The sequence below is a fragment of the Heterodontus francisci genome, chromosome 12 (assembly GCF_036365525.1).
Source record: "Heterodontus francisci isolate sHetFra1 chromosome 12, sHetFra1.hap1, whole genome shotgun sequence".
NCBI lineage: Eukaryota > Metazoa > Chordata > Chondrichthyes > Heterodontiformes > Heterodontidae > Heterodontus > Heterodontus francisci.
In genome coordinates, this window is record NC_090382.1 from 105,128,369 (window position 1) to 105,142,568 (window position 14,200).

Consider the following 14,200-nt stretch of genomic DNA (forward strand, 5'->3'; position numbering starts at 1 on the left):
TTCCAGTCCAGCAATGCCTCAATTTTAAAATTCTCATCCTTGTTTTCAAGTCTCTCCATGATCTCGCCCTCTCCTTATCTCTGAACCTCCTCCCATCCTACAGCCCTCCGAGATCTCTGAGCTTCTCCAATTCTAGCCTTTTGAGCAGCCCATTACTACCATTGGTGGCCATGTCTTCAGGTGCTTAGGCCCTAAGCTCCGGAATTCCCTCCCTGAACCTCTCCGCCTCTCTACCTCTCTCCTATCCTTTAAGACGCTCCCTATTACGTAGAGATTGGGCTTTTGGCCACCTGCCCTAAGATCGGCAAGTAAAATTTTGGTTGATAATCTCTCCTGTTGAAGCACCTTGGTGTGTTTTATTACGTTAAAGGTACAATATAAATGCAAATTGTAGTTGTTCTGAATCAGGCACTCTCTATGATTTCAACATATAAAAATTACACCAAATCTATCAGCACATTGCCTGTTGACCTTGTTCAGCTAATGATTGTAGATTTTATTTTAGGCTGCGTTGTCTAGGTGGCGCAGTTCTGGCACATGCGCAAATGCAGCCTCATCCACTGAAACGTCACGGTCTGCGACATCTCAGGCAACTGCCAGTAATACAGATGGCGCTGCTCAATTTGTCACAAAATACGAATTAAACCCAAACCTCCTCAATGGCTGTGATCGCCACCTCCATCCCGCCCCAACAGTATCCCACTCCCTCCTGCCATCGCGCTTCTCTTTGCCGCTCACTCCTGGCCTCGCCACTCCCTCCCCTCACCCACTTGTTCCCCGCCTCACTGCTGCCTCCCCTTGGCCGCTCGCTCCCCACAACCCACCGTGCCCCCACCCAGCACCACCTGCTGCCGACTGCTCAATCCTGGCCTCGCCGCTTCCCTCCACCCTTGGCAGCTTGCTCCACCGCATCACCCCGTCATCTCTTGGCCGCTCTCTCCACTCTTGGCAGCTCGTTCCCCACTGCCTCTCAGGGCGGTGCGGCAAGGAGCGATCGGCAGAGGGGGAGGAGTGGCGAGTGAGCGTCTGAAGTGGCAAGGCGGGGAGCAATTGGCCGAAGAAGGAAAGTAGAGATGCGAAGGGTGATTGGCCGAGAGGGGAAGTGGAGAGGCTGCGGGACGAGCAGCCAGGGGGGAAAGCAAAGAGGTGGGGAGCAATTGACCAAGGGGGGAAGTGGGGAGGCTGGGAGCGAGTGGCTGGGGGGAGGATGGGGATGGGGAAGTGGTGAGGCGGGCGGGAAGCAAGCAGCCAAAGTGGGGTACTGTTGGTGGGTGGGGGGAGGGCAGAATGGAGATGGTAATTGCAGCCATTGAAGGGTGAAGCATCACTCGCACGTCATTACATCTTGCGTCATTGCGTGGTGATGTCGGTGCGCACATTTGCAGATTCATACTGGCAAGCTGGCAAATGTCCAGACGCACTGATGACGTCAGCGATCGCTCTGTGCTGTCAGGAAACACTGTTTATTTTATGTACAAGATGGCAACAGAATTGGGAGAAATTTTCCATTGATCCCCCTCCCCCCCCCCCAACAGTATCCTATTTGGGGGACAGAATTCCAGATTTCCACTGTCCTCTGTGTGACTGGGGGAATTAGGAAGAAGTGTCTGAGAGTTGGCGCTGAGCCTCTGCAAGGTAGAGGTCGGTACGCCAGACAACAACAGCACCACCCTTATCTGCAGGTTTGATGACAATGTCGGGGTTAGACCTGAGAGAACGGTGTGCGGCAAGTTCAGAGGGGGGCAGGTTAGAGTGAGTGAGGGGGGGGGTGGGCAGAGAAATTGAGACGGCCGATGTCTCGCCGACAGTTTTCAATGAAAAGATCAAGAGCGGGTAATAGGTCAGAGGGAGGGGTCCAGGTAGCGGGGGAATGCTGGAGGCGGGTGAATGGGTCTGCTGGTCGGGGGGAGGACTCCTGGTCAAAGAAGAATAGAATGGGCCAATATACTCTGGGGATTAGAAGATTGAGAGATGATCACATTGAAAAGTATAACATTCTTAGAGGGTTTGACAGGGTAGGCGCTGAGAGGCTGTTTCCCCCTGGCTCGAGAGTCTAGAACCAGGGGTCATAGTCTCAGGATAAGGGGTTGGCCATTTAGGACTGTGATGAGGAGAAATTTCTTCACTCAGAGGTTTGTGACACTTTGGAATTCTCTACCCCAGAGAGCTGTGGATGCTTAGTTGATGAGTATATTCAACACAGAGATCAATAGATTTTTGGACACTGAGCAAATCAAGGGATATGGCAGTGGTGTTGAGGTAGAAGATCAGACATAATCTTTTTGAATGACGGAGCAGGTATGAGAGCTCAAATGGTCTACTGCTGCTCCTACTTTTTATATGTTCTTGTGGTCATAATCCTCGCGGATTTCACGCCAAACTGAAACAATTCGCCAGCTGGTGGGAAGGGCTGAGAAGCCCCTTCAGGTAAGTGGCCCAGAAAGTCACTAGTTGTGTCCAGGACAATGAGAGTGGGCAGTGAATTCCCACCTGGCCGGCGATCCCAAGAATTTACTTTTAAAAATAAAATGGGATGCCCAGTTCCATCTTTCACATTCTGGTCATATCTCTTGTATATGGGAGATTAAGCGGTGATCTGATTGAGGTCTTTAAGGTGATTAAAGGAGTTTCTCCATATCTATCCTATTTCCTCTGGTGGGGAGTCCAGAACAAGGGGACTAACCTTAAAATTAGAGCTAGGCTGTTCAGTGGTGGTTGGGGGGGCGGGTGGAGGGTGGGGAGAATGAACTCTCAGACACTTCTTCCTAATTCCCCCGGACCATGATCGCACCACCGAACATCAGGCTACTATCCCATTGTGTCAGCCTGCCCCACTGAACTTATTTCTTCCTATCTTGACTGTATCTTTTCACTCCTGGTCCAGTCTCTTCCCACCTACATCTGTGACTCTTCTGACGCCCTACGTCATTTTGACAATTTCCAGTTTCCTGGCCCTAACTGCCTCCTCTTCACTATGGACATCCAATCTCTCTACACCTCCATCCCCCATCAGGATGGTTTGAAGGCTCTCCGCTTCTTCCTTGAACAGAGGCCCAACCAGTCCCCATCCACCACCACCCTCCTCCACCTGGCTGAACTTGTTCTCATATTGAACAACTTCTCCTTCAACTCCACTCACTTCCTTCAAGTAAAAGGTGTTGCTACGGGTACCATATGGGTCCTAGTTATGCCTGTCTTTTTGTGAGATATGTCGAACATTCCTTGTTCCAGACCTACTCAGGCCTCCTCCCCCAACTCTGTTTCCGGTACATTGATGACTGTATCGGTGCCATTTCCTGCTCCCGCCCCGAACTAGAAAACACACACTGCCTCCTGTAAGGACTCCATTCCATTCTCCCAGTTTCTCCGTCTCCAACGCATCTGCTCTGATGATGCTACCTTCCATGACAGCGCTTCTGATATGTCTTCCTTTTTCCTCAACCGAGGATTCCCCCCCACTGTGGTTAACAGGGCCCTCAACCGTGTCCGGCCCATTTCCCGCACCTCTACCCTCACCCCTTCCCCTCCCTCCCAGAACCGCGACAGGGTTCCCCTTGTCCTCACTTTCCACCCCACCAGTGTCCAGATCCAAAGGATCATCCTCTGCCACTCCGCCACATCCAGCGTGATGCCACTACCAAACGCATCTTCCCTCCCTTCCCATGTCAGAATTCCAAAGAGATTGTTCCTTCCACGACACCCTCGTCCACTCCTCCATTACCCCCATCACCTCATCCTCTTCCCACGTCACCTTCCCCTGCAATCGCAGGAGGTGTAATACCTGCCCATTTACCTCCTCTGTCCTCACTATCCAAGGCCCCAAACACTCCTTTCAGGTGAAGCAGCGATTTACATGTACATCTTTCAATGTAGTATACTGTATTCACTGCTCACAAGGTGGACTCCTCTACATTAGGGAGACCAAACGCAGACTGGGTGACCGCTTTGCGGAACACCTCCGTTCAGTCCGTCAGCATGACCCCGAGCTTCCGGTTGCTGGCCATTTCAAAACCCCCCCTGCTCTCTTGCTCACATCTCTGTCCTGGGATTGCTGCAGTGTTCCAGCGAACATCAACGCAAGCTCGAGGAACAGCATCTCATTTACCAATTAGGCACACTACAGCCTGCCGGACTGAACATTGAATTCAATAATTTCAGAGCATGACGGGCCCCCCTTTTTATGTTTAGTTATTTTTAATTTTTTATTTGGTTATTATAGTTTGTTTAGTTTGTTTCTGCTGTGCCTACCCACTGTTTTTTTTATGTTTGTGCTTTACAGTCTATTCACACCCTCTCTGTACTAACACTTTGTCTTTCAGCACACCATTAACGTACCATTTGCCATCAGTTATTCTCCGTGACCTTGTCCTACCAACACCTCTTTTGTTATCTCTTGCCCCACCCCCTGCTTTATTTGCTTAAAACCTTTTACATTTCTAATATCTGCCAGTTCTGAAGAAGGGTCACTGACCTGAAACGTTAACTCAGCTTCTCTCTCCACAGATGTTGCCAGACCTGCTGAGTATTTCCAGCATTTCTTGTTTTTATTCTATTCTATTCAATGTCTCCTTGAAGGACTGTCCACACATCCCAGGAGGTTTCCCTGCTCAGACCCCAGTTAAAGTGCCATCATCAATAGGACCCTCCTCACTTACATAAATATAGAAGGCCCTACCTCTCCTACCCATGGATGCCCCGTAGCTTAATATCTGAGATAGTGGGAAAACGTGGGTTCCCAGCAGATGAGTGACCTGCTCCCTTTTTAACTGACCACCTGGTTGGTTTCTTGCAGGAAGGCAGGGGTTAAAATGTATGTGCGTGCACGTGTGTGTGAGAGAGATTGTGTGATTGTGTGTGCGTGCGATTTTAGTGTTGGAGAAATGGATGTGTTTAACCTCACAAGAGTCGTGACACTTCTCATAACCACTGTGTAAAACTGTTGGTCGATGCTTCTACAAGGTTATATTTTATTCTCAGGAATCTCAGCATGTGAAGGCACTGTAAGCAGCATCAAAATGATGGGTGAAGTTCTAAGACTTACCCTGGTCTCTTAAATGCATCTATTCCTAACTATTCTCAGAGAACCAATAATCATTTCTCATTGGATTTTACACTGGATTTTATTTGAATAAACAGTGTTTTATTTCTGGGGATGAGGGAATGAGTGATCCAGTGGCACTCAAATGCATCGTAAATTATTTACTGTCTTCCAATTCTGGGGTAATTATAGCAAAACATCTGCTTCCTTTGTTGATAACAGGACAGATGTGAATCTGGAATAATAGCAACATCCATTTAAATACAGTTTCACACCAAAACATTCTGTTGAAATCTATAAATGGATTCATGTGATGAAATGGTTTCATCAAGGAAAGACATATTGGCCTTGGAGGAAGTGAAGCATGGATTTACCAGAGTCCGAGAGTTAAATTACGAGGAGAGACTACACAAGCTAGGGTTGTATACCCTGAAATTTAGAAGATTAAGGGGTGATTTGATCAAAGTTTTCAAGATATTAAGGGGAAGAGATAGGGTAGATTGGGGGAAATTATTTCTGCTGGTTGGGAGTCTAGGACTAGAAGGCATTGTCAAAAAATTAGAGCCAGGCCTTTCAGGAGTGAAATTAGCAAACACTTCTTCACAGAAAGGATGTAGAACTCTCTGCCGCAGAAGGCAATCGATGCTGAATCAACTGTTAATTTTAAGACTGAGGTTGATATATTTTTGTCAGTCAAAGGTATTAAGAGATATGGGACAAAGGCAGGTATATGGAATAGGCCAGAGATCAGCCATGATCACATTGAAAGGCGGAATAGGCTTGAGGGGCTGAATGGCCTCCTACTGTTCCTACCACCTTTTCCAGCTCCAAAAATGACTGATATTGCTAAAATTAAAGTCGTACTGTTCTGATGGACGAGCAGACAACAATGTTGTGGGCTACATCAACACTCCTTACTCTGTGCTTTTTCAGGTCCTTTGATGGTGATCGTGGAATACTGTAAATATGGAAACCTTTCCAACTATTTGAGGAGCAAGCGAGAAGATTTCATCCCCTACAGGGTAATGTTACCCCACACACTCCCCTTCCACCTTCCTGTATCCTCACTTTGTCAAAATAAAGCCATTTTGCCCAGTCTCCAACTTTATCCTTTGTTAAGACCTCAGTAGTCCTTAACCTCTCTCAGATCTCCATTCCTCCTGCCATCTAAATGTTTTAAAACCCAAGATTGGTGTCACCCATCGATTGAATCATAGAATTGTACAGGAACAAAAGGAGGCCATTTGGCCCATCGGCTGGCTCCTTGAAAGTGCTATCCGATTAGTTGCCCACTTCCCTCCTGCTCTTTTCCCATAGCCCTGCAAATTTTGATCTTTTCCCGTATTTATCCACTGTTGAAGCTACTGAAGCTGCTTCCACTGCACTTTCAGGCAGTGCATTCCAGATCATCTCAACTCATTGAAAAAAATTCTCCTCATTTTCCCTCTGGTTCTTTTGCTAATTATCACATATCTGTGTCCTCTGGTTATCAACCCTCCCACCAGTGGAAAGAGTTTCTCTTTATTAACTCTATCAAAACACCTCAATATTAATCATGGAAACTTTATGGATTTTGCTGCGAATGAAAGATACTTTGCTTGCTAAATTGGCCCACTTTCTTCCCTACTCTTTTCTGGAATTGTCTTACGCCCTGCGTCATTAACCTTAACCTTGGCCCCCTCAGTTGGAAAACCACTGGGAAGAGTAAAACGTCTTCTGGTTATTGGGAAGGAGACAGATTGTCGAAATGGCACAAAAACCATAGTGGCAAAAGACCTGCCCGATCTCTTCGTAAAACTCCAGTGAATGTGTGTAAATGTTGCATGAACCTACTTACAGAATAAGAAGAAAGGCTTGCATTTCTATGACACGTCTCCCAACCTCAGGACGTCCCAAAGCACTTTAGAGCACTGAAGTATGGTCGCTGTTGCAATGTAGGATACACAGCAGCCAAAGCACGCACAGCAAGGCCCCACAAACAGCAATGAGATAATGATCAGATAATTTGTTTTTAGTGATGTTGGTTGAGGGATAAATATTGGCCAAGACACTGGGGATAACCCCCCTACTCTTCTTCAAAATAGTGCAGCAACATCCACCTGTGAGAGCAGACGGGACCTTGGTTTAAAGACTTATCCAAAAGATGGCACCTCCAAAGTACTGAAATAGAACTATTTTTGTTGGGTAACGGTATTGAGATATTTGCATCAGTGGTGGGTAAATGGAGCTGAGGTACAGATCAGCCAAAATCTAATTCAGTGGCGGAACTAGCTTGAGAGGCTGAATGGCCTCCTCCTGTTCCTTATGTTCCTAACCCTACACCTAAAGTCATAGTCATTTTTTACAACACAAAAGGAGGCCATTTGGCCCATCAAGTCCATGCCAGCTCTCCACGGAGCTATGCAATCAGTCCCTCTCCCCAGCTCGATCCCCGTTACCCTGCAAGTCTACCTCTCTCAGGTGACCATCCAACTTCCTTGTGAAGTCATTGATCGTCTCCGCGTCCACCACCCTTGTGGGCAGGACTTTCAAGTCCTTACCTCCTGCTACGTATAAAAGTGCTTCCTTATATTCTCCCTGCATCTTTTGCCCAAAACTTTCAATCTGTGTCCCCTAGTCCTTGTACCATTTGTTAATGGGAACAGTTTTTCCTTATTTAACTTATCTAAGTCTGTCGTAATCTTGTACACTTCTATTAAATCTCCCGTCAATCTCCTTTGTTCTCAGGAGAACAAACCTAGCTTTTCCAACCTAACCTTATAATTAAAATCCTCCATCCCTGGAACCATTCTGGTAAATCCCCTCTCAAGGACCCTCACATCCTTCCTGTGATGTGACCAGAACTGGATGCAATACTCCAGTTGAGGCCTAACCAGGGCTTTATAAAGGTTCAGCATAACATCCTTGCTTTTGTACTCAATATTTCTATTTATGAAACTCAAGATCCCATATGCTTTACTAACTATTCTCTCAATATGTCCTACCACCTTCAAAGATCGATGCACATGCACCCCCAGGTCTCTCTGTTCCTGCAGATTCTTTCGAATTGTGCCATTAAGTATGTATCGCCTCTCCCTATTCCTTCTGCCAAAATGCATCACTTCACACTTGTCAGGACTAAATTCCATCTGCCACCTCTCTGCCCATTCTGCTAGCCTATCTATGTCCTGTTGCAGGCAGTTCATATGATCCCCACTGTTTGCTGCACCTCCAAGTTTTGTGTTGTCAGCAAATTTTGAGATTCTACTCCGTATTCCAAGATCCAAGAGATTTATATATAGCAAAAAAAGCAGTGGTTCCAGCAGAGACCCTTGGGGAACACCACTGTCTACCATCCTCCAGTCTGAAAAGCAACCATTTACTACGACTTGCCCTGGAGTTTTTGATAGGTCAGTGTAGACAGAACCTTCCTCTCTATCTAACCTGCACTCGAGCTCTCCAGATGTGATCAGATTGCTGTTGTACCACAGGATCGGGTGCCGAAGATGAGGAATCAGGTGATCTCAATGGTGGAAGTAGTGAAAGGATTGGACAACAAGAATAGGGGCAGTACCAGTGAGAATGCAATCTGTAAACGAGCAGCCATGGAGAAAATCCTCAGTCATCCCGAGGAGCTAGTGGAAGGTGAGAATCACTGAACATCTAACTTGATTTCAATTATCAAACATCATAATTGTGTTTAAAAGTTTGACGGGAATGGAATAAAACTTACCCTGGTAAACTATTCCTTGTTGTGAAAGGTTCAAATCCAAAATTCACAGACTAGGTGTAAAAGGGAAAATTCAAGAACCAATGGGCAAACAACTTGATGATGAGTTTAACAGGGAAAGCGATAAATTGGATTAAGAGACAATTAGATTTGTTTCTGGAGAGAAAAGTGATTGAGGAATATGGAGAGAAGGTGAGATTAAGGGATATGGGGAGAAGGTGGGTAGGTGGGATTGAGGGATATGGGGAGAAGGTGGGTAGGTGGGATTGAGAGATATGGAGAGAAGGGTCGGTGGGGTTGAGGGATATAGGGACAATGTGGGTAGGTGGTATTAAGGGACATGGGGAGAAGGTGGGATGAAGGGATATGCTGAGAAGGTGAGTATGTGGCATATGTGTATCCTACAGTCTCAATGAGATTGGCAACTCAGTGCCAAAACAGGGACAGTGTAGGAAGAATTGCACATTGTTACCAGGTCATGTAATGGGCATAGTGTTCAGCATTGTTAGCTGGAGCTACTGAACTGGAACTTTCTGATTCGGCGTGAATAAACCCAAGAACTTCTGTTTCCCCTCTGACAGTTGATGACCTTTGGCAATGCCCCCTGACACTGGTGGACCTTATCTGTTACAGTTTCCAAGTGGCTCGAGGGATGGAATTCTTGGCGTCCAGAAAGGTGAGGTCCCCAAAATGGTTGGTTTATGCCAGGGTGGTTCTGTGGGTACTGGACATGTTCTGGTCCTTCACCCAGGTATCTGATCTTCCCTGGCCTCGACTGTGTGTTTAAGCAGCTATTTTGAAAGGGAAACCGATAAATACCGTAAGGAGAAAGATTTACCAGCCTATGGGGAAAGAATAGGGAAAGTGGGCCTAATTAGATAGCGCTTTCAAAGATAGGCATGGTGAGCCAAATGACGTCCTTCTGTGCTGTATGATTCTATAATGAGTATTAGGGTGGGGGAATTATCACAAACACGCTCAGTACTGACAGCAACACCACCTCCTTCCAGCAGGATTCACTAGATAGTGATCATGAGTAGGAACAGTGTAACAGCCAGCTGTATAGCTCAGTGCTGTCTGATACCATTATTCTAAAACAGGTACTGATCACCTAAAGATAACAGTAAAGGAGTCTCCCTACATTACACATTCACTTCAAAAAGTACTTAATTGGCTGTGAAGCACTTTGGAATGTCCTGCGGCCATGAAAGGCACTAAAGATAATTTTTCTCTCTCACTTTTCTTCCTTCCTTCTTTCTTTCGTGTTTGCTAAGTTCTCATTGGCTTGACTGCCTCGATCCGTGAGAAAAGATTGTCTATCTTGCACAGCTCTTTATTGCCCCCTACTGCTGGCTATACAGAACACCAGAAGATTCAGAGGGGGAAATTATTCCAGGATGTCTGTCTTGTTGCTGAAAGGATTATTGCCCTGTCGGGACTACACATCATCTGAAAGTACCTGTCTCTGAGACCACACAACCAAAGACAGCATGTTATTGAAACCTGTTTGGCACATATTTGAAGACTGTCTTCTTTGGCCTCCTTGTCTCGAGAGACAATGGATACGCGCCTGGAGGTGGTCAGTGGTTTGTGAAGCAGCGCCTGGAGTGGCTATAAAGGCCAATTCTAGAGTGACAGACTCTTCCACAGGTGCTGCAGAAAAATTTGTTTGTCGGGGCTGTTACTTAGTTGGCTCTCCCCTTGCGCCTCTGTCTTTTTCCCTGCCAACTACTAAGTCTCTTCGACTCGCCACACTTTAGCCCCGCCTTTATGGCTGCCCGCTAGCTCTGGCGAAAGCTGGCAACTGACTCCCACGACTTGTGATCAATGTCACAGGACTTCATGTCGTGTTTGCAGACGTCTTTAAAGCGGAGACATGGACGGCCGGTGGGTCTGATACCAGTGGCGAGCTCGCTGTACAATGTGTCTTTGGGGATCCTGCCATCTTCCATGCGGCTCACATGGCCAAGCCATCTCAAGCGCCGCTGACTCAGTAGTGTGTATAAGCTGGGGATGTTGGCCGCCTCGAGGACTTCTGTGTTGGAGATACGGTCCTGCCACCTGATGCCAAGTATTCTCCGGAGGCAGCGAAGATGGAATGAATTGAGACGTCCATCTTGGCTGACATACGTTGTCCAGGCCTCGCTGGTCCTGTACAAACCAAGTAACAGGCATACAGAGCAGGACAGATCCTATTTTCTAAAATTAAATCAATTTCTGCGACCCAAATGGGCTTTGTGATAGTTCTTTTTTAAACTGAGAAGCCCAAAACCAACACATCACGATGCAGTTTCAAAATGAGATTGAATGCCAGAACCACTGGTGAGATGGTGCCAAACCTGGGTATGAAGAGACTAGTGATTGGAGGAGAAAGGGGATTTGAAGGAGGAGAGTTCCACAGTTGACTGAGAGAGGTGAGGAGCTCCATTCAATCGATGGAAGACTGAGGGAGGGGAGGAGTTCCACAGATTTAAGTTTCTGGGAAAGAACATGTTAGCGTGGGCCACGGTGTGATGAATCACGATTGCAACACAGTGAGGATACGGGGAGCAGAAAGAGTGTGTAGGACAGGGAATTTGTAGGTTTGGAAGGAATAATGAAGGGAAATTCTGCGGAGGACTAACTAGAGTAGTATCTGTACAAGAGAATAGAAAGGTTTTGCTGAGTATGCAGATCTCTAGGTGTCCAAGCAATAGGCACTGATTTATCTGTGCTTCTGTTAGTCACATTTTTGAGGTAGTTAAAGAACCTGCATTTTTATAGCACCTTTCCTGACTTTAGGATGTCCCAAAGCACTTTACAGCCAATTACATACGTACAAAGTGTAGTCAATGTTGTGATGTCACAAATTCAGCAGCCAATTTACACACAGCAATGAGATGAATGATCAGATAATCTGTTTATTAGGGATGTTAAGGGATAAATATTGGCCAGGACACCAGGGATACCTCCTCTGCTCTGCTTTGAAATAGTGACTGTGGAATTTTTTACGTCCACCCGAGGACATACAAGGCCTTGATTTAATGTATCATCTGAAAAACAATCCCCCAACAGTGCAGTGCTCCCTCGGTACTGCAGCTGGGAGTATCCGAATGAATTATGGGTTCTAGACTCCGGAGTGGGGCTTGAGCCTAAAACTTCCTCACGCAGAGACGAGAGACTGAGCTATAGCTGACATCTAACTTCATCTTTGTGTGATTTCGAAGGGAACACAAAACTAAGGGAAGTGTTACAACCAGGTGAGAAAGAGGTCTAGTTCCCTTTCAGCCTTCACCTGGTCTTACTGCAACAGGGTTTTATTTTTTAAAAAACACCATGTTTTTAGCTCCCCCTTGGTGAATCCTTGTTCACCGCTTTCCAAATATAAGGCAAAGAAACCAGCACAAGCACACAGGTTTTCTAAGGTTTAAAGAAGAAAGATTGAAATTTATTAAACTTAAACTCTAATTCGGTTGATACCTGCGGATACACAACGTGCCCATGCTAGCATTCATACACGATACACACATGCAAATAGAGACAGAAAAGAGCAGAAGAAATCAAGTGGAAAAGTTTGAGGCAATATCTGAAGAGTTTTTGTTACGGTTCCTCGCGTTCACTGTAGAGTCCTTGATTGTAGGTAGATCTTGTTTTTCGTTGGGGCCCAGTATTCTTAAACCTTGTTCGCTGTAGGAGACTTTTCTCTCTTGGGGTTCATGTGTCTTCAGTGGATTCAGTTCCGTGAGAAAGAGATGGGAGCAGACAGACAGAGGCTGTGGAGAGTCATCCAGGAGGGGTCTTTTCAATCTAGGAGTAAACAGTTTTCTACCGGCTCTCAGTTCAAAAAACTGTACAATTCAGAAAAAAACCCAGAGTGCCAAGCATGTTAGTCATGTGACTAACTGGTTTGACCAGGTCTGTTTGTGGATTGTATTGCAGCAGAGGATAGCGCCTTTGTTCCAACACTGTCTGTTAATATGCAAAAATGTCTTTCCAGCCAGGGGCCTGGCAACCCCTTGTCACAGGCCTTCTCTTCTTCCCAGCAACAATTTGAAATTTAACATCCATGTTGCGAAATTAATGTGCCTCAGTGTTGACAGGTGGGGGTCTGCATGACAGAGGAAACAGTTGCGCTGTGTTCTTCTTAATTTACTCCACCCCGCCCCCCCTGCCTCCTCTCTTGAAGGCACAGATTTTTACTAGGATCCAGTTCCCAGGTGCCCTCTAAGACCTCACCCATGTGTCAATGTGGACAGTGATTGTGACAAGGGTATTGGACGCAGCTGATTCTAGTCTCTTCCAACATCCACGCTATCCAGCTGAGGGGTGGGGTGCCACTGGAAGACGGCAGGAGCAGGAATGTTGACTGATTGACCCCTCCCTAACCCAGGGATGCAGAGACCAATGACCTGCTACTGAGAGTAGTTCACTGAGGTTGTGATTTTTTTTACCTGGTAAAGCATACCTCCCTACACCAATGGAACCAAACCCTGGGTGTTGTCTATTGTTGCTCTCACAAGGAGGTGGTTTAACTTTTAGATTCACTGGGGCTGGATTTTCCCCCGATGTCCTGTCTGAGATCGGGAGGGTAAAGCCTAACACTGCATTCCTGTCCCACAAGTTGGGTTTCCTGCAGCATGGGGTCCACTGTTGGCTGCCCATTCCTCTCCCACTGTGCCGAAGGCCCACAATAGTGGCTGGAATCATAGCAAACCAGAGGCCATAACTATAAGATAGTCATGAAGAAATCCAATAGGGAATTCAGGAGAAACCTCTTTCTCCAAAGAATGGTTAGAATGTGGAACTCGCTACCACAGAGAGCAGTTGGGGTGAATAACATTTAGGGGAAGGTAGATAAACACGCGAGGGAGAACAGAATAGAGGGTTATGTTGATCGAGTGAGATGAGGAAAAATGGGAGGAGACTTGTGGAGCATAAACGCTGGCGAGGACTGGAAGGCGTGTTTCTGTGCTGTAAGCTCAATACTTTGCTGAAGGAGGATGTTTGGCCCACCGTGCCTGTGCTAGTTCTTAGAAAGAGCTATGCAATTACTCCCACTTCCCTGCTCTTTCCCCATAGGCAATGTGCCCTTTTTTTTTTGTAGTGCGCAGCCGATTCATTTAAGTGCATGGTCCCTTTTAAAACTCTTCGCATGGCTACGGTAATAGAGACTGAAATGTGCGAGGCCTGCGTGGATACTTTCAAGTTGCCCTGAGACTGCATGGCCACACAGCTTAGAGGGAACATTGCCCACAGCCCTGCAAATTTTTGCCTTTTCAAGTATTTATTCAATCCCCTTTTGAAAGTTACCGTTGTATCTGCTTCCACCGCCATTTCAGGCAGCACATTCCAGCTCACCATAACTCAACGTATAAATAAAATTCTCCTCATCTTCCCTCTGGGTTTTTTGCCACCTACCATAAATCTGTGCCCTGCCGTTAGCAACCCTCCTACCACTGGAAAGAGTTTCTCCC

The 14,200-nt window shown here is 46.5% G+C and overlaps 1 protein-coding gene across 2 annotated transcripts in view; it reads left to right on the top strand.

Annotated features, from left to right (window-relative positions):
- Positions 1-14,200, top strand: part of flt4 (fms related receptor tyrosine kinase 4) — a 262,662-nt gene that overhangs the window by 213,278 nt on the left and 35,184 nt on the right. For both annotated transcript variants that reach the window (XM_068044014.1, XM_068044013.1), the window contains 3 exons: positions 5,972-6,060; positions 8,509-8,662; positions 9,329-9,423. In XM_068044014.1, the coding sequence (XP_067900115.1) occupies positions 5,972-6,060; positions 8,509-8,662; positions 9,329-9,423 (338 nt within the window). The remainder of the gene's footprint in view (positions 1-5,971; positions 6,061-8,508; positions 8,663-9,328; positions 9,424-14,200) is intronic.